The following is a 20,297-nucleotide window of genomic DNA, read 5'->3' as shown; positions in this document are numbered from 1 at the left end:
GTTTTGTTTTGTTTTGTTATGTTATTTTAAGCCTCTATTTGATGAGCACCTCCCAGGTTGGTGCTTGTACCGGCAGCATTGATTTGAGTACCATGTTGAATGGTTGTACTAACGATAGTAACTTTATTGGTTCCTTGAGATACCATTGCACCTGTTCCACTGGATTTTATTGTGTTGCCAACAGATGAATTGGAGAAACTGAACAAAGATGAGATAGCATCTAAATTTATAAAAATTAATATTAATACTTTATTTATATAAATCCATATTAAATAAATTAATATTTACTAATTAACATTTTTAGTTTTTTTTAATTTAGTTTTTAATATTAAAATATATTATTAGATTTTGATTTGATGTTATAAACAGGACTATCTCTATTGTTATTTATAGTTTTAGATATTTGTAATTTATCATTCATTGTTGTTGTTTATCAAATTGTATAATACCAATTATCAATAACATTACAAAAGTTATTAGAATAAATAAAATCAAATTGTTTTAAAAGAATCATTATATTTTTGATTAAACAACAAAAATACTTTAGAAAATATATAATTTTTGGTTAGAGATTACAATTATTACAAATAATAACAACTATTTTAGTATTATTATTTTTTTTAACACACATTATAATGTTCACACAACAACAATTCAATATTTTATCGTGTTGTGTGTCAAGAACCACAACAATTAAAAATAGGGGGTAGTATGTTATGTTCTTACCAATACAACCGATTAATTTCATTTTGATACACAAAAACAGAACTATTTATTATCAATGAAAATACATATGACGACAGGAGATCACGATTAATATAAAACAGTTTATCTATAATCTCATTTTGATTGCAAGATGATTCATGTGTTTCCACGACGGCAAAATAAAATAAAAAATAGTGGAAAGGAGTCATGCTATCTATTACGATAAGTCGATCATCTATTGGATCAGAAATATCGTTGTTCCACGACACAGCCTAAAACATTAAAAGATTTTTGTGGTTGGTGCAAAAAAATAAAACTTTTTTTTTTGGTGTTTTTGTGAAATTTTTTTGAGACACTTTCGATCTTCTTTTGTTCGTGTCTCTGAACAATCATTTGTCTTGTTCCAAAATATCATAATATTAATTAATTAATATTATTATTTAGTGTTTCCTCTTTTGGGGCAAAGTACTTCTTGCAATGTAAAATACAAAAAAAAGGTTTACTATAAAAAGGTATGAATTCACACACCAAAATGATATCACTAACTCAATAAACTAACAAATAATAAATAAACACAAACAAAAAACATCAATAATAAATAATAATAAATTAAATAAATAAATAAACAATGGATATAAAACAATCAAAACACATACAACAAAAATCAACAGATTTGGAAAACAAAAAAACTAATTTAAATTCATCACCAGATGTAAAGGTTTTCGAAAAATCTGAAAAATCATTGGTAACCAAACCTTTTAATGGTAAGAAATTGGTTGCAACACCAATCGATAGAATTGCTTCCGTACCACAATGGGTGTTCCTCAAGTGTAAGCAAACCGATGTCAATGGCAATCCGATGGTGCTGAACGTGCAGGGCAAACAAGCGGTATCGGGAACACAGTGTATCACATGGCCATACCAATCTAACGCCGAGAATGAAATGTTCCAACTGACAATGGATGGCAGAATCATATCGCAGCTCGGTCAGAATCTAGTGGTTGGACTCGGTGATCAGCTTGACTGGGGTGGATTCGAGTGTGTCATCGACACCTACAATAACTCTCTCAGCCAATTCTGGAATGCCAACTTGGTCGATAGCCAAGATATCACCGCCGGTTTCTATCTTACCAACGGTAACAATCAATTCGGTCTCGGTCTGGACGGTGGACAGATCTCGCCTGTACAACCGGCAAACAGTACCAAGGTGATTGTGGCTCCTGGTAACAACAACCTGTCGTATGTCTGGCAAATGGTTCCTTCGCTTCCACTGAACTTTGTCATCATGCAACCGGCAGTCGCTTTCCCTGCTTACGACCAAGGCGATGACCTGCAAACTTCCTACCAGGATATGTGCAGCGCCTGTGGTGTACCAGATCTACGTCAGGAATACAGCAACCTTTCCGTTTCGCTCATTTCCTACCAATCGATAATCAACCAGATGCAAGTGCCAGGAAACGTTTCGAATGCCGCCGATTTCTATCAAGTAAGAAACCAACTCAACAAAGAACTTACGTACTGCCAATCTGTCATCAACTTATTCTCCAACTATGAAGGTTTTCACAACTCCCTGTTCATCGATAAAGGATTCCGTTTGCAGAGTCTTTGCACTCTCGCCGGTATAGAACAACAATCAGAACTCAGCTTGGGTATCTGTATATTAAATTTCTTCTCTGGCCTGGTTTATACCGTACTCTCGGCGATGTCCTCTGAAACTCCTTTCCTCGGTATTTTGGCCAATTTGATCAATACCGCTGTCAGTATCGGTGTGGCAGCGGAATCTTCCGAGAATTCAATCAGTCCAGATCCATTCCAATTGCAAATCTCCAAGCTCTGGGAAACCCTCAGTGATAACTTTGTTTACCTCTTGGGAAATGTCGAGAACATGGAAGCTACCATTCTTCAAGACTGGGGAATGCTTCAAGCGGTCAACAAATTGATTCTCCTACCAGTTGACGATCCCAACTCGCTCAATTGGCAACCGACTTTCGACTCTCAGTTCATCTCCAGCAGTCAGAACGGCTATGACATATCGGTACTCCAAATGCTGCTTCCCTCCAAGTATACTATCTACACAGTTCTTGGCTTTGCCGGTGGTGCCGGTGGAATCCCAGACAGTTGCTACCTACAAGAAGAGCTATCGGATGGATCCTATAATCTTTATTATATCGCCGACCGTGACGATAATTCAAAGTTCCCGAGTGACGATCTCATGAACAAGCTTTGGATCGATCTCTCGGTTTCGAAAGATGATTTTTTCAAGAATAACAATGGTTGGAGTTTCGCCGTTGCCACACAACCGAGCTACTACGACTGCGTAGTGTCCGTCACCAACTCCACTCAGAACCCATTGTCGTTCACCGTTGACGTTGGCTCTGGTCCAGGAACAATCTATAATACCACACCATACAATTCGACAATGTGCAATGTGTATGGTTTCTGGCCAGCCAACACCGACTTTGTGCTCAACGTCACAGACGACACCAACAACCGAGAAGTCGGTTATTTCGTTTGCAAATTGAGAACTAAACTCGATAAGGGTAGCTACGTCGAGATGGATAGCTACCAACTCAAGAAGGGCTATATGTTGTTGGGTCCAAATTTCAATGAAGGAAGTTGGGCAGGAAGTTATACAGCCTCCATTCAATTCACGATCTTATTAGATCCAAATGTTTAAAGAAAAAAAAAAAAAAAATAAAAAATAAACTTTTTAAATAAATTGTAAATATCATATCCTATCATATTTGTGTTATTTTTAGTTTCAAATCTCTTTTTCTCCAATAATATGATCATCATTGATTGATTATAATAAATATAGTATTACATCAAAAAAAAAAAAAAGACATTTATGATCACAATAATTATTTTCATTAATTAATTAACAATATTTGCAAACACTTTTTCCTCTTCGTTCAAACAGTTTTGGATATTTTTTTTGTGTTTTATGTGAACAAATTTTCAAAATTGGTCATTTTTTTGTTGATAGATCAGATCTTATTCATTTTATTTTTTAACTATTTCTTTATTTTGATTGGGTATGGGGTGGTATGAAGTGTTGATGGTTTCGCATGAATTTTTCTGATCTAAAAATTCCAAGGTAACTCCATTGACTGGGTACATAGTGAGTGCGAACCATACCCTTTTATTAAACACACAATATAATAATGGTTATTGTTTTTTTGAATCACTTGATATCTGTAAATATTAAATCGACCTAAAAAATAAACTTAAAAAAACATTACATACTTGATTTTCTCAGAGAAAACATAGAAGAAAAAAAAACAACAATCCAAATCAATGAACATATGTTAATCACTGCTAGATATATAGAAGACAGATAGATAGCTATTTAATATATATATAAATATATATTTTTATATTAGTTAGATTAGTTAGTTAATAACTTTTTAAAACATTATAATATATAATGTTGATTACAAATAACAGTAACCATTCACATCAAATTGTGAATCTACCACATTTATTGTTATTTCAAATCATAAATAATCTAGAGGATACATTGGATCGTATTTGTTTTAGTTTGGTGTGTAAACGATGGTTTCAAGATAGAAATAAGTATTTATTGTTTAATCAGAGCTACGGTTTGTTACAATCACAATTGATTGGGGATTTCAAAAATTTTCATTTGAGGTCCTACGCCAATCAATTGGAAAACTCTAAACAATTAAAAGAAAACTGTACACTTTTCATTGGTAATAAAAATGAAATAAATATCAATTTAGAATATGATTATATATCAACTTATGGTATGAAATTAGTTTATTTATAATAAAGTTTATTATTATTTTATTAATTAATATTATATCTTTTTTTTAATCATAATAACAGATGAAGTTATACAATCAAAATATATAATACCTAAAAATATAACTAAAGTAGTATTCTCTGAGAAATATAATAGAAGTGTAGATGCTTTGAAATCAAAGTTGGCAGAGTCAAATGTTACGAGCTTGAAATTTGGAGCGGATTACAATCAACCTTTTGCTCCGGGTTGCTTGCCAGATAACATCAAGGAGATCGTTTTGTTCAGTGAATTCAATGATTTGTATAACCATAGATTGGAAATTGGTAGTCTACCTCAGTCATTGGAGCGATTATCTCTGAGTGATGCATACGATCAGCCTATTAAACCGGGCGTTCTTCCATCCTCTCTAAAGTACCTGCGATTCGGTCGATTTTTTGGACAGCTACTAGAGGAAGGTTCATTGCCTGCCAATCTCGAAGAGCTGTTATTCCATCGCTATTCCTACCACTTTGATATCAAAGAAAATATACTTCCAACATCACTCCACACCATTCACAATATGTCATCGCTGTGGCTGCCTCACCTAAAGTCTCTGCCAAACATCCGTAATCTCTTGTTGTCGTGGAGTAAACACAAAGTTAGTTTGGAGATGTGTCGCTCACTGCCACTCACGATCACCAATTTGGATTTTGGATACAAAGACTACAAGCTAAGGTCGGGAATGATACCGTCATCCGTGCAATTCTTGAATCTGGGCAACGGAAGTTTCAACATGTTGGAGCCGTGCCTCTTCCCTGTGTCGGCACAGTTCCAGGTGCTTCAGCTAGGTCTACACAACAACCACGAAATGAAACCACACACTCTGCCGCAGAGAATAAAGAAACTGACGTTGCCAACCTACTTTAACGATGTATTGGTGCCAGGAAGCATACCGGACGGTGTAGAAAGCCTGAATCTCGGCTCGCTTTTCAATCAAGAATTGTCGGTCGATGTCTTTCCCCACTCGGTCAAAGAGCTCATATTGAGTTACAAATATTCGAAACCATTCAGACCAGGCTCGATACCCAATTGCATCGAGCACATCAGATTCCAGTGTTATCAGTATCCGTTGGCAGCCGGCGTACTGCCAGCCTCCGTCAAAAAGATAACGGTAGCCGGTGGATTCTTCAGACACAACGATATGGAGTCGTTGCCACCAACCATAACAACCATACACATCCACGACATCGAGGAGGAAGTCACCTTTAAAATGCGAAAGATCGATGACAATCATCTGCTTCTAATCAACACCCAAAAGAAGACTCTTGTCGGTGGAATCATTCCCATCAAACACTATAAAAAGATTAACCATCTATTTGAAGAACAAGAATAAAATAGATAATTTTATTTTTTATTTATTAATAATACTAATATTAAAAAAAAAAAAACAAATTTATTATTTTTTGTCTTTTACAAAAAAAACTTAGATCGCACTGATTGATAGTGGGTGTCGTCAGACGACAAGATTTGATTTCTTTTTCTATCTTTAATTAAAGATATATATTTATAGATATAGTTATACAATGAGTAGTAGTAATAGTGAACAATTAGTTGAAGTTGAAAGTAGTAAACTTGGAACTAAAGAACAGTAAGTTTATTATTTAGACATATATTTTTAGTTTCATTTCATTTTGCTAATCAATTTGTTTTTAAATGTTAGTTGGGATGAATGCTATGATAGAGAAATCAATTGCTTCAATGATACAGGTGATGTAGGTGAAATATGGTTTGGTGAGACATGTCTAAAGAAAATGTGTAAAGATATTGCAAACATTAAAGACATCAGTAAAGATGCAGCTATTTTAGATATAGGTTGTGGTAACGGATATACTCTCGTCGAACTCTCTCAACTCGGTTTCACAAATCTACACGGTTCCGACTACTCTGCCAAAGCTATCGATCTATCAAAACAGATCGCAGAATCAGAATCTATAGATATAAATTATTTCGTAAGGTTTTCATACTTTAAATAACAATCAATTATAATGATAACCTAACAAACTATCTATATTTAAAAAACAAAATGTAATATACAGGTTGATGATATTAGAAATTCAATTATAAAAGAAAATAGCTATGATGTTGTTGTTGATAAAGGTACTTTCGATGCGATGGCTTTGAGCGAAGAGAGAGATCAAGCAAAGTTTGATTATAAAACAACAGTATCAAAGATTCTTAAGAGTGGTGGTTACTTTATTATTACCAGCTGCAACTACACCAACGCAGAACTTCAACAATATTTCACAAGCAATACCGACACTACATTGCACTCCAACTATACATTCTCACACAACGTTCAATATCCTGTTTTCAAATTCGGTGGTTCTCAAGGTCAATCTCAAACCACTTGTGTATTTAAAAAACTATAACAATAAAAGATAGATATATAGATACAGGTGACTAATATAGTGTTGATAATCTTTAATACTATACAATGTTTATTCATAAATAATTAATAAATAGAGCCATAATAGAATAGTATTCTTGTAATTCGGGATCTATGAATAATTGCAGATAAATAGTATGGTTCTTCGCTGAAGAAGAGATACTGTTAAAGTGAATCTAGATCGATACCTCCAAAGACATTATGTAGAGTGGTAGCCGATATTACCAATATCATTTATGTAGATATTTCTTATTCGTAAGTTTTTTCATTAGTAGAGACAATCCAATCCATCCACATCGTTTTATTAATGTTGTCTCTTAATTAATCTCTTGAGTGCATCTCAACAACTCCTTGATTTTCAATCCCTCTAGTGATTCATGTTTGTGTGGATGAAACAATAGATAGTCGAATTCTTTTTTTATTTTTAATCATTCCTTTAAAAAACATGAATCTCCTCAAATATACCTATAAAATCTTTTAGTTTCATGAAATTAAAATTCTTCAAATTGATTCTTAGGTGACTCTGCTGAATGTTAATTTTGTAAAGAAAAGGTATCTATAGTGTTTCTTCTATAACATCAAAGTAATAATTTTATTTTGATTTATTTTGAGTTTTTTTGTTGATAATCTTAAAACTTTGATTTATAATATGCTTCTATTCTTTTCATTCGTGATCTGTGTACAATTGCAGAAAAATAATTTGGTTCTTCAGTGAAGAAGAGATAATGTTGATCGTCAATTCTTCTTAAGCATATTTTTTCATCGATCTCTTCTATCGGTCTGTAAAATATAAGATTATCGGGAATATGAGAGAATGGAAGTCTAAATGATGGTAATGTCATTGAACGAACAGATGATGGTACCATATCACCTATAAATTGTTGTTCGATATCTTCATCATTTTCAATGACCATTTCTTTCAGTGAAGTTGGGAGAGTTTCATTTCGTTCAGCAAAAATGCAGTCCAAGGAAAAAAGTTGTAAAGTTTGAACTGATGTTGGAACGTCATTGGTGAATATCGAGATCCCATTTCCAATTCGAAGTGTTTCAACGCCATCCGGTATCGCACTATATTCATAATAATCTTCATTTTTGTATTCTATAGAGTGAAGCTCAACAACCAACTCCTTGATGTTCAATCCCTCTAGTGATTCATGTGTGTGTACGTGTATACTTAGATAATCTAGTTGATATTGCGATCGATCTTTGAATATCTCATCGATATTACCATATTCAACATTACACAGTGTTAGGTGTTTGATTGATGATGGTATCGTTGATATCAATGTTCCATTATCAATATTCAGTTCTGTGACTGACCGTGGAAGATAACTTAAATCTATTGTCTCGTCTTGGCCACTATAGAGTAGTGATAGAGATTTAAGATTTGCCAATGATTTGATTGTTGGAAGTAGCCATATTGGTGCTGCCAATTTGCTAATTGTCAAAGGTAACGCTCCATCCTCTATTGTCAGGCTTCTATCAATGGAGATATACAATTCTTCGAGTTTTGGAGGTAATGATCCAACTTTTAGAGTGTGATAACATTTGAATTTTAGAGATTTCAATGACGATGGTAATAGACCTGGTTCGAGTGGTTGCCGGAATAATGTATCAAAGATCAATACCTTCAGTGTGTTTGGAAGAACTCCTGATTTGATTGGCTGGTTGAATTGAGAACGTTCAAGGTGTAGCTCTTTCAAGCATGGTGGAAGATAACCAGGTACCAGCGGTTCATTAAACTGATACAGGAATGATAGATATGTAAGATTCTCTGGTAGTTTATATCTTAATGTTTTACACCCATTTAGCTTGGTGACATTAGACCGAGATATCATTCGATACATTCGTTCCAAATCAAATACATTTCGTAATGTAATTGTGCTGACATTTGAAGGAATCTCATTCTTTTCAAAAAGTTGATCTAAAATAGTGTATAGTCAGAATGTTAGTGTTGTACTATATCTATTTTATTGAAGATAAAAGATGTGTTACCTGGTGTCATAAAATATTCAAATAAAAATGTTTCACTTTCGTCAACAGTAAGATGGTAGTTATTCTTTCTATTTAGTGAGTCAATATATATTGATTTATATGAATTTAAAAACATATTCTTTTTAAGTTCATTATTTAATATATTATGAATATGATTCGTATTAAAAGATAGATATCTACCTCTTTCATTGAACCATCTTTTACAAACTAATGTAAACACTATTCTATCTATATTATCATCTATATAATTAATAAATCTTTGATAAATAAAAGATGAGATAAATTAACTATTCTATTTCTTTGATTATCGTTATTATTATTATTATTATTATTGTTCATCTATATATGTCAGTAGATCAAAAAAAAAATTAAAAAAGCAATAACACACAAAGGACAATTTTTGTTTTTTTTAGACTAATTAGAAATAAAGTCAAAACATATCAATATTTGTCAAAGTTGACTTATTTGAATTTCATCTTTGTTGTGTTCAAAATAGTGTCACATTTATCTTAAGTCTTTCCATTAATCATAAGTGAGATGCATGAATTTTTTTTATGGAATTTGAAAATTCATTTTTAGAATAAAAAGTTTTGATCAAATGATAATAAAGCATAAAAAAGAAAAGAATGAATAAAAATTTATATGTTATATTATTTAAAAATAAATTATTAAGAGAAAAGATACTTGGTGATATTAGATGGATACATAAGACTATAGAGGGTAAACAGTTTAGTTGGAGTTGGTCCGAGTTGTTGGATCGACCGTACGTTCTCGCACAATTCTACGATACACTCGTGGACAATCGATTCATTGCCGACTATTTCCAAAGGGTAGGAGGAGGAAATCCACCACTGACAGATATCCGTGCGTTGGTTCTTGAGCTGATCCGTCACAATCGATTCGAACAGATCAAGTTTATCTATCAACTTGACAACTGGCACACCGATATGACAACCAGGTCCGCTGTGACAGCAGTGTCCGTGAAGAACTACATCGTTGGAATGCGACTGCAATGCGCGAAATACGGACACCTCGAGATACTCGATTACTTTTACAGTGGAGTGTTCCCGCAACCAAAGACCGCCACTGAAGATCTCTCGGTTTTCAACATAGCTATCAACAAACGGCATTTCGACATTGTCAAATATATGGCTCGCCGGCTCTATCCTTCGGAGCTTTCGGTTGCACTCGACAATCTTATCTACTTTGTCAAGGATCTAGAGTTGCTGAAATCGGTAGTGGAGATATGTTTCGATACCCACAAAGATTTCAAATTAACAATCGATAGATTTTTCAGTGCAATCAAAGCAAATTCACTGGAGATTGTTCAGTATCTCTATGAGAAGATCAACAGTACTGGAGGAGATGGTAATGCATTCAAAATCAATGGAATTACCGATTATCTATTTGCAGAGTCAAAACGAATCGAAATATTGAAATGGTTGGATGCTACCATTCCTGAGGTTTTGGTGACCTATTATTGTAATACTCTGCTTGCAGATGCATTCCGAAAAGATGAATTGGAGCCAATACAATATTTATATCACAGAAAGTCGATATCTGATGATAAATTGGCTTTGCCACGATCAAAATCAATCATAAAATGGTTACATTTCAATACAAACTATCAATTTACAAAAAAAGTTATGGATTTAAGCGCTCAATTGGGAAAACTAAAGACCGTCCAATTCCTACATCAACATAGAAGTGAAGGTTGTACTACTGATGCCATCGATTCAGCCTCGCTACTGGGTTATCTTGATATCATTATATACCTTCATGAGAATCGCACCGAAGGATGTAGTTCAAAAGCAATGTTTAATGCCGCTTGTCATGGCAGACTGGGAATTGTTAGGTGGTTACATGAGAATGTCCGGACGACAGAATTCGATCAACAAGCCATGGATGTTGCTGCCAGAACCGGACATTTGAACGTGGTCCAATTTCTCCATGAAAACAGAACCGAAGGATGCTCTCCGAAAACTTTTAACGATACAGATTATTTGCCTGTTTTGAAATTCCTTTATCTCAATAGAACGGAAGGTCGTGGGCTGTATCCATTCAAATTCATCGACACTGCACTCCGCCAGAACGACATGGAAACAGCTCAATGGGTATTTGAAAACCTACAAGACAGGAGTATCCCATATCCAGAATCTAATTTCAACGAACACATTAAAAGAAAGAAATCGGAACCAATACAGTTCCTATTGCACAACTTCCCGGAATGCCAATCATACACGCTCACTCAAAACGATTTCTTTTTCCTAGTGTCTAACGGTCTGTTGGATATATTCAAAATGGTTCAAGGAGATCGACCTCTAGCTTTCAATGTGGGAGAAATAGATACCGCGGCTCTCTATGGTAAATTAGATTTCATCCAATTTTTGCACGAGCACATGAAGTGTATAGGTTCAAAAATGGCGGTCGATATCGCTGTGTCGCGTGGCTACTTTGACATCGTAGTGTATTTGACTGAGAGTTGCTTGATTGGTCATTCACTTCAAGCGTTTGCAATTGCAGCATCCAATGGTCATTTGGAAATTCTTAAATACATGGTAGATCGCGCTACCAAGTCGGCGCAGCCAGTGGTGTTGACCGTTGCCATGCTGGATGCAGCCATTACCAACAAACAGATCGAAACAGCCAAGTATATCTATTTGAAATTGGCACCTGAGCTATGGGACGACGAGACTCTATACAATGCATACATCTATTGCTTTGACCTATTCATTTGGCTGCTAGAGGATCCAGCTGTTCTTTCCAACATCCAAAAGCAAATCAAATCTCAAAACCTAAAAAAAATGAAACTGTTCTCACTCTACAAAAAGCAACCTAGCATAGCCATTGAGAAATTCAAACGTTTGAATTACTTGGAGACTTTTCTTGATGATGATTGTCCAAAGTTTAAACAATTCGATAATAATTTCAGAAATTATTAATCAATAAATTTTAAAAAACAAACTAGATCAAATGACAAGAAGTAAGACATTATCTTATTTAATATTTCTTTCACTTTGATTAAATTATCTGTTGTGATCTAAACTTATAACTATTCTCTTCTGGGGTAATTTAAGAAATTAAATAAATATATTAAATAATATTTTAACCACAAAATATTCTGCAAATCAAAAATTTTTAAAGTCCAAAAAAGGGAAGAAAATAAAAACACACAAATTTGATTTTTTCATTTTTTAAGATTTTTTGTTTTAAAGATATTTTTTCACATGATCATCTTACTGATGGGTGTTGTGTTGTTTTATTTTTTTTTTTCATGCATTTTTAATTATTCTTTTTAAAAATGAAATATTTATTTATATTATTAATATCACTATTTGTTTATAATATTAGTATCACTCAATCTTTATCAATTAGTAATACAATATTAAAGTTACAAGAAATTGTTGAAAATTATCAAATAAAGTAAATTTAAATCAGTTTTTTTTATCTTTTTCAATAACTAACAAATTATCTCAAAATAGAAAAGATCAGGAATATATTCAGTTTATTCAATTTGCTGAAAAAAAAGGTGAATTTCCGAGTCAGGTACATTATAATTTTTTTGGCAATGATTTGAAAACAGAGGAGCGAAGACATGGCGCAATTCCAGACTCCAACATGTTTGTTACAAACTTTGTATTGTATACACTATTGGAGAGTGAGAGATATGGTGGCATAAAAATATCAGAGAATGTAGTTGCCAATGCTATCAGTGCAATACTATCTTTCAAGGATGGCAATTTCCCCGAGGATACTCCTGTCTTTACTTTCTGGCCACAGACCTACAATAGTACTTTCGATGTCTACTCTCAGAATCCAACCAATCTAGATGATCTGATGAACCATTTCGGTGGATTTCAAAGGGTTGTCGATTATTTCGCAAAGATCTTCAACGATCCAGAGATTATTGCAGATATGAGTGGTCTCGCTCAAATGGTCGATGGATACAAGCAAGTATTTCATATCCCATCGGATGCCGACGACTCTGGTTGCAATCTTGCTTTGGGTAACTTGTTATACCAACTCTCTGACAAATATCCTAGCGAGTGGTCAACATGGAATCAAAAGAATGTAAATATTTCCGCACTCTTTGATGTTTATCTAAAGTATGCATATCGACCATTCTCAAATTCCGTTGACCAAAATACCATTGACCAACGTACCTACTATGCTATTCATGGTTTCCTCGAGCAGTGGAACAACACCGATGGAGAGTGCATTCTTCCAGGTACATGGTTCAACTCTGTCACGCAACAGATTGAAACCTATCCAATCCTTCAGATGCCATTCAATGTCAATAACGTTGACTTAAGTGTTGCCACCAATTCACTTTACGGTATCATTTCAGGAATTCAAACACAACCAGAGGCAAAACAATATCTTGCTCAAAGCAAAGATCTCCAAAACCTCTGCATTTCCGTCACCAAGCTAATCGTTTATGGCATTGAAAGTGGATTGGTTTATGATAGACCAGATCTGGCTCTACTCTACTATCCAAGCATCTATGATTTCTCATGGTTCGTTTCAAGATTGATGTACAATCTCGAGGAGTTGCAAACACAGTCACCACTCCCCTACCCATTGCCCTATATTCTAAACACACTCACCACACTCATGCAGGGAACAGGAACATCGAGACTTCTTTCAAAGATGATCAACCAACAGTATTGGGATGACTTTTTAGGTGAAAACTCTACCAATATTTTTGGAAAACCAGAAAGTCTTGGTGAAGACCGATTCTTTTCGACTGCACTCGCGGTCAATGCTCTTATCGATACTTGGACCGTTCCAAACTCGAATCCAACCTCCATTAGAGTGTGGCGTTCCAACACACCAAGTCAAGTGAAATCAGCAGTCAACGCAGCAGTCCAATTTATCAATGATAATATCCTCGAGAACCCAGACCAAACATATAATGCATTCTTTTCTGGTTCAGTAAAATCGAATGAAACTCTAGCATTTTTCTATCCAACCAACTATTGTGTCTTTTTCAACGGTACAAATTGTGATCCACATTTCCTCTACCCAGCATCTATCGAAAATATTGTATCTGGAATGTCAGGTGTGGTCAGTTCCGAAGAATACGCTCAACTTATTCCAGAGATTTGGGCAGGAGCTCCAACACCAACTGAATTCCATGGTTTCAACTTCCAGCCATTCCCATACTGGTCTTCCAACTCTCTAAGTTATTCAATCTCATTATTATCTTTGGTAAAATATCAAGATTTAAATAATTAATCATCATTGATTTAAATAAATATACCGATATATGCCAAAATTTTTGATGACTTTTAGTTTAAACAGTCTTCCACGAATCAATAAATAATAAAAAATGATTTTTTGTGAATATTTGATCATATGATGTGAAGGGTTAATCACCAAGGGCTTTATGACGCTGGCTTGGGCACTCGAAGTCGTTGCTGCAATAGGTTATGGACTTTGTTTGATTTTCGCAACAACTGCATGGGCTGGTCCGTTGTCACTGATCTTTGGTGATGCACTCATTGTGCTAGCGCCGATTAAGTTTTTTGGTCATTCTTGACTACCTTGTTCACAGCCGATCCAGTCAGAACATTCATTAATTCAGTTGATTCTAAATATGTCTATACAGACGACGAAGAGTTTAGAAGAATGGGATGCAAAGAATTCATCGAATGGTTGGGTAGGTGGAATGTAATAACATTATCTAATCAAATTGTTTATGTTTAAATAAAAGTACAAAATTTTATTAAATCTATTCAGGCTGTTTGTTATTGTTATAGAGGTCAGCAGCTTTAATGGCAGCACCATGAGCTAAAACTTGGTCTGGGTCAATAGAGTTGTTTAATGTCTTACCAGAGAAATAGTTTTGGATCTTTGTCTGAATATTTACAATGTTTGTCGAACCACCTGATAAAATAATCTCATCGATGGTATCCTTATCTATATTCGTCTCTAAAATTGCCTTGTCAACAAGATCCATACACTGATCTACTAGCTCCACTGTCAATTCGTCGAATCGCAAACGTGATACTGTACAGGTAAGATCTATTCCCTCCAAGAATGAATCGATTTCAACATGTGCAACGGCGAGAGTCGACAATGATTTCTTTGCCTTTTCACATGCATTTTTCAAAAGGTGTAATGAACGATGGTTGTGATTCACAGTAATCTGGTTTTGTCTTTGGAATTCGGATTCCAAGTACTGTTGTAAACAACTGTTGAAGTTGTTACCACCTAAAAGTTGGTCGTAGGTTGTGGACAGTATTTCAAATTCGCCATCTTCAACTCTGAGCACTGTAGCATTGCAAGTCTGTCCTCCCAAGTCGAAAACAAACACATGATTCTTACCTGAACGCTTGTGGAGACCATATGCAATGGCAGCAGCAATAGGTTCTTCAATAAAGCTGACGGTTCTAATGTTGGCAATGGCAGCTGCATCCTTGGTAGCCTGACAATGTTCATCATCGAAATAGACCGGTACTGTAATGACTGCGTTCTTCACTGGTTGTTGTAATATGGATTCTGTGTGGTCTTTTAACTCTTTTATAAGTATTGCGGTGATCTCTTCGGGTTTAAATGATTTGATATCATCACGATAGTTCACTTCTATGAATGGTTTGTTGTTCTCTCTACTGACTACTCTGAACGGATAGCTTCTCATGTCATATTGCACCAATGGATCTGTGAAACTACGACCAATCAAACGCTTACAATCGTAGATAATGTTCAATGGATTCAAATTAACTATCTGTTGTTTGGCAAATTCACCTACAAATCTCTCGTCTGAAAATGCAACAATACACGGTGTCTTTGTGAAACCTGTTTCATTTGAGATAATCTCTACTTTATCACTTTTACAAACACCTATCTTTAAGAACAAAAAATGAGTAAACAATAATTATAGATATCTTCTTTTTATTTGTTGAAAATACCTACACAGCTATAAGATGTTCCTAAATCAATCCCAACTGAAGCCATAAAAATAATAATACCTTAAAAAAGATTATTATTTTTCAATACTTGAACTTTTTAAAAAGAACTTCGTTTTTCACTTCCATTAAAATAATAATTTTTTTATAAAATAAGTATGATTTTTTTCAATTTTTGGGTCAGTACTAATAAAGTAAATATTTGTTCTTCTATAATCAATAAAGTTTGGTTACTTGAGATTACCTTTTATTTAATTTCAAATAAATTCAGAATCAATAAGTAATTTATTTATTAAAATTAATTTTATTTTTTTGGTGATGCAAAGTTAGAAGAGGGAAAAATCACTATTAGAATCAAATTGTTTATATAAATCATCAATAGATGATTTGTAATATGTTAAAAGAGATACTCTGTTATATTTTCCAGTACTAGTCAATAGAGTATTTTGGGATGACCATATAGTGTTATCTAATTTGATTGCACGAGGAATATACCTGTCAAGAATCTAATTATTTCAATTTTAATTTAAATATTTTTTTAAAGATTATCTATTAAAAATAAATACCTTTGAAACTTTTGAAATCTGTTTAATCTCATTAAATATTTCATTTTTCAATTCTGCATTATCATCAATGTTATCTAGCATTTTTCCCATATATTTTTTCAATGAATCTGTAGATGGGATAACGATGGCAACCAGGTGGAGGTGGAAAGAATCACCATAGAAGAATATGTTTTTAATCAAACTAGATTTTAAGAAGTAATTTTCCAATATTTCTGGACTGAAAAGATTAAATGTTGTAAATATCTTTTTAATTATTGTGATTCATTAAAAATTTTAACTTACAACACATATTTTCCAATTGAGGTTTTAAAAAAGTTTTTTGATCTAGAAACAATTCTTATTGTTCTTGGTTCATATTCTTCCACAATATCACCAGTATTGTACCATCCATCTTTAAATGCTTTGAGAGTTTCTTCTCGATTGCGGTAATATTCTTTGATTGTTCTAGGAGATTGAATCCATAATTCCCCTATTGGATTCAAAGATTCATTGGAGTATCCTTGAATTGGAATTATTTTAAAAGAAATATGGGGAAATAACTTTCCATTAAGAGATACTTCTGCAGTCTCTACACATGCATATAAATCAAAAGTATTTTCCTCACCCCAACATTTCTTCATGAAATCGAAAGTGTCATTGGAGACAATCGATCCAGAAGTGACTACAAATTGTATTCTATCTCCTAACTTATTCTTTGTTGAGCTAAGAGCCTTTGATTCAATTTCTTGATCTGAACAAAAAGATTTTTCTTTTTTGATTTCTAAAAATCTTTTATTATATTCATGATTGCAATAATTCCAAAATCTTGAAAAAAGGGAGAATTAATTTAATTTCCAAAAGTAAATTTAAATAGACTTACCCAGGATTACACCAAAAGAAATTTGGTCTAAAAATAACAATTTCTCTAAAGAAGTCCTCCATTTCCCCTGATGACACTATTCCTATTCTTCCACCACTGGCAAATATTTTAAGATCATAATATCTTTGGGCATTTGCTATAGAAATATCATATTAAAATAATCCAGAAGAAATTTATATTTATATAATAACTTACATATAGACAAGAATCCCATTTGAATTGGTAATTTTGGAAACGGAGTTAACTTTTCTCCGTGGACTATTGAAGTTGTCAATTCCACTCCTTTTGAAGGACCTGTTGAACCACTTGAAAAAACTATTATAATTTTAATATATATATCAAAGTTAATTAAAAGGTTTTATATAGTTTAAGTAAAAGAGAAATCATTACCTATTGATAAAGTTCCTTCTATGATTGGAGAATGTGGAGAAATTTCAACAATTGAATTTATCAATTCTGAAAAAACAAAGAATTTGATTGATGGTGATAATAGATTTCTAAGATTTTGATCATAATCATCACCAACATGTATAATTGCTTTCACATAATCATATTCTATTGAGTCAACAAATTTGGGAAATGTAACTTTTGAAACCACTATAGTAGAGGGTTTACAAATTTCTCGTACTAACTTTATTTGTATTTCACCTATAGTATTTGTATTAGATGTTAACTGATTTTATAGTTTTTTAAAATCTATCCTTACTCATAATAGAGCTAACTGGAATCATTGTATATCCATAGAATAAAAGTGCAAATTCAAAATAATACCAATCTGGAATATTATGTAAAGATACAATAACTTTTGATCCCTTTTGAAAAATGTATTAATAAATAATTAAAATAACAATATTAATAAATAAATACAAGTTCAATATTTTGTTGTTTCATTGCAGATCCCAATTTCTGTGATATATCAAAAAGTTGTTGATAGGTGATCCAATGAACTTTGTCAATTTCAAATGAATTTTCAAATTTAGTTATCATTCCAATACATCTTCTGGTTGAATAAAATTTAAAAATTTTGATATAACAATCATAGAAACTATCACCTTTGATTGAGCTATAATATTCATCATCAGACTCTATTTAAAATAGAAAATTAATAATAATATTAACATATATTTTAAAAATTATTTTTAATACTTGATTCCAGAGTACTTTGATGAGGCATCGGAGCACTATCATGATGTACACTTTTAGATTCAGGCAATGCATGACATTTTAAACATAAAGAAACTTCCGAACATTCGGAACAACGATATCTCTCAGTGCCTTGAAATATTTTTGTTTTACAAAATGAACATAATATACTATCTTCTCACACAATATATTAATAATATAAAAATATTTTATAAATTAATAATTACTTACCTAAAATCATTTTAAGAAAATATTTATTTCTTTCAGAATGCTAAAGTAGGTTTAAAGAAGTTTCAACTTCTTTTTATTAATGATAAATATTGAACAACATTAAAAAAATAACACTAAAAATAAAAAAATTCCCCCATTTTTTTGTGATTACAAATGTGGGAACATGATTAATTTATTTAAATTAACAATTATTTGTTGATATATTAATTTGTTAATTTAAATAAATTTGTTAAATATACATATCTTTTAAGAGATTCGACAAAAAAGTTTTTTGTTTGTTTAAAAGATTTGTGAAAATAATATATTAATATTGAAGCAACATTGATATGTCTATTTATAACTTCCAAATCTATGTTTACAACATGTTTTTTAATTCTTTAATTAAATTGTAGGGTTAGAAGTAATTTATATTAAAAACAAAAAAACTATTAAAGAGAGACCACATATAGTTACTATTTGTTTTTACAAGTTTTTATTCATTCATGTAATAAATAAGAATATCATCTAGATGTGAGAAATTAATTTATAAAAATCAGAAAAATCTAGTTAGATCTAAACATAAGATTCAATATTAATCGTTTGTTAAAGTAAAAATCTGAAATAAATTACTAATTTCATCTTCTAAATTTTAATAATGTATTAACATTTTTGTTAATCTTTCACAATTTTATTATATAGATTCCTTTAGTTATGTCCTAAATAGTAATAAACCTAGAAAAGTAATATTGAATTTATATAAATCGATCATGATAACTCATTAAATAAATGGTACGCATTGGAAGACAATTTTATCTGACTCAAAGAATAACCAATTCTATTATTGTAACTATAAAGTTGTTTGTTCTTTATGATTGAGATAATCTATTTTTTTTTATTATCATTAGTGTATTTTTGCTTTTTGGTATTTTTTTTAAGAACAAAATTTTTTTTTATTAAATTGCTGACAAGATAATATTAATAGTAGTACTGTTTAAACTAGTTTAACTTTGTAACAGACTTATTTAAAATGATTGAACATCAGTAATCTAAAACAAACCACCATATGTAACAAAATAACATATAATTTTTAAAATTATGGATAGTCGCTATCATAATCAAAATAATGATTCAAATTTATTTGTAAATCTATCACATTTGTTATTGTCAAAGATTACTAATGGATTGATTGATAACATAGATAGAGTTTGTCTAAGTCTAGTTTGTAAAAGATTATATAATGAAAGACATAAATATCTATCTTTTAGTACGAGATATATCAAAGCTATCAAAGAAGATATTACAAATGAAATCTATTTGAATTCATATAAATCTATTCTAATCAATTCAATCAATCAAATAACAAATTGTACATTATTAAACGGTAAGTAAAAAAAAAAGATAATAAAATAAAAACTAATCGTTATTGTACATGTACTAATATTACTTATTATTATAATCTAGATAAACAAAAACATATTGATAAAATAGCTTCAAATGTAAATCAACTTGATTTTTCTACCGACTTTTCAGTACATTTGGAGGTTGGTCAGTCGCTTACAGAGAAAATCTATTAATTGATTGCTAATTCCAATGTTGTCAAACTAGTGGCATGCCAAACACTTAGATATCAACTGCCAGCAAATTTAGTATCGCTAGCATTCGATTTTTACTTTAATGAACCACTGGAACCAGGTTTTCTTCCGCCAAACCTCAAGAA

At 32.3% G+C, this 20,297-nt stretch overlaps 8 protein-coding genes across 8 annotated transcripts; 5 read left to right on the top strand and 3 right to left on the bottom strand.

Annotated features, from left to right (window-relative positions):
• Positions 1-26: 26 nt before the first annotated feature.
• On the bottom strand, positions 27-748 carry PPL_06513 (uncharacterized protein; the record flags this gene model as incomplete). The annotated part of the gene is made up of 2 exons (XM_020577367.1): positions 27-220; positions 727-748. 2 exons carry the CDS (start codon positions 746-748, stop codon positions 27-29), a joined length of 216 nt encoding a protein of 71 aa, XP_020432694.1.
• Positions 749-1,333: 585 nt separating this feature from the next.
• Positions 1,334-3,382, top strand: cupD (RICIN domain-containing protein; the record flags this gene model as incomplete). Its single annotated transcript, XM_020577366.1, has 1 exon — positions 1,334-3,382. The coding sequence occupies one exon, from the start codon at positions 1,334-1,336 to the stop codon at positions 3,380-3,382; it is 2,049 nt and encodes a 682-aa protein (XP_020432693.1).
• Positions 3,383-4,132: 750 nt separating this feature from the next.
• PPL_06511 (FNIP repeat-containing protein) lies at positions 4,133-5,080 on the top strand (the record flags this gene model as incomplete). Its single annotated transcript, XM_020577365.1, has 4 exons — positions 4,133-4,249; positions 4,301-4,472; positions 4,555-4,771; positions 4,993-5,080. The coding sequence occupies 4 exons, from the start codon at positions 4,133-4,135 to the stop codon at positions 5,078-5,080; spliced, it is 594 nt and encodes a 197-aa protein (XP_020432692.1).
• Positions 5,081-6,033: 953 nt separating this feature from the next.
• Positions 6,034-7,217, top strand: PPL_06510 (class I SAM-dependent methyltransferase; the record flags this gene model as incomplete). Its single annotated transcript, XM_020577364.1, has 6 exons — positions 6,034-6,098; positions 6,171-6,459; positions 6,547-6,861; positions 6,974-6,996; positions 7,077-7,151; positions 7,172-7,217. 6 exons carry the CDS (start codon positions 6,034-6,036, stop codon positions 7,215-7,217), a joined length of 813 nt encoding a protein of 270 aa, XP_020432691.1.
• Positions 7,218-7,525: 308 nt separating this feature from the next.
• Positions 7,526-9,414, bottom strand: PPL_06509 (uncharacterized protein; the record flags this gene model as incomplete). The annotated part of the gene is made up of 5 exons (XM_020577363.1): positions 7,526-8,524; positions 8,762-8,820; positions 8,892-9,148; positions 9,280-9,305; positions 9,394-9,414. 5 exons carry the CDS (start codon positions 9,412-9,414, stop codon positions 7,526-7,528), a joined length of 1,362 nt encoding a protein of 453 aa, XP_020432690.1.
• Positions 9,415-9,517: 103 nt separating this feature from the next.
• On the top strand, positions 9,518-14,129 carry PPL_06508 (ankyrin repeat domain-containing protein; the record flags this gene model as incomplete). Its single annotated transcript, XM_020577362.1, has 4 exons — positions 9,518-11,255; positions 11,358-11,541; positions 12,243-12,314; positions 12,374-14,129. 4 exons carry the CDS (start codon positions 9,518-9,520, stop codon positions 14,127-14,129), a joined length of 3,750 nt encoding a protein of 1,249 aa, XP_020432689.1.
• A 496-nt stretch (positions 14,130-14,625) lies between these two features.
• Positions 14,626-18,611, bottom strand: PPL_06507 (uncharacterized protein; the record flags this gene model as incomplete). Its single annotated transcript, XM_020577361.1, has 10 exons — positions 14,626-15,741; positions 16,369-16,585; positions 16,651-17,136; positions 17,228-17,363; positions 17,423-17,542; positions 17,618-17,875; positions 17,934-18,039; positions 18,095-18,312; positions 18,374-18,502; positions 18,602-18,611. The coding sequence occupies 10 exons, from the start codon at positions 18,609-18,611 to the stop codon at positions 14,626-14,628; spliced, it is 2,796 nt and encodes a 931-aa protein (XP_020432688.1).
• A 1,064-nt stretch (positions 18,612-19,675) lies between these two features.
• Positions 19,676-20,154, top strand: PPL_06506 (uncharacterized protein; the record flags this gene model as incomplete). The annotated part of the gene is made up of 2 exons (XM_020577360.1): positions 19,676-19,961; positions 20,042-20,154. The coding sequence occupies 2 exons, from the start codon at positions 19,676-19,678 to the stop codon at positions 20,152-20,154; spliced, it is 399 nt and encodes a 132-aa protein (XP_020432687.1).
• Between the last annotated feature and the right edge of the window lie 143 nt (positions 20,155-20,297).

The sequence above is a fragment of the Heterostelium album genome, assembly GCF_000004825.1.
Source record: "Heterostelium album PN500 unplaced genomic scaffold PPL_contig16, whole genome shotgun sequence".
NCBI classification, from domain to species: domain Eukaryota; phylum Evosea; class Eumycetozoa; order Acytosteliales; family Acytosteliaceae; genus Heterostelium; species Heterostelium album.
The sequence above is the reverse complement of the archived record's forward strand: the minus strand, read 5'-3'. Positions and strand labels throughout refer to the sequence as shown.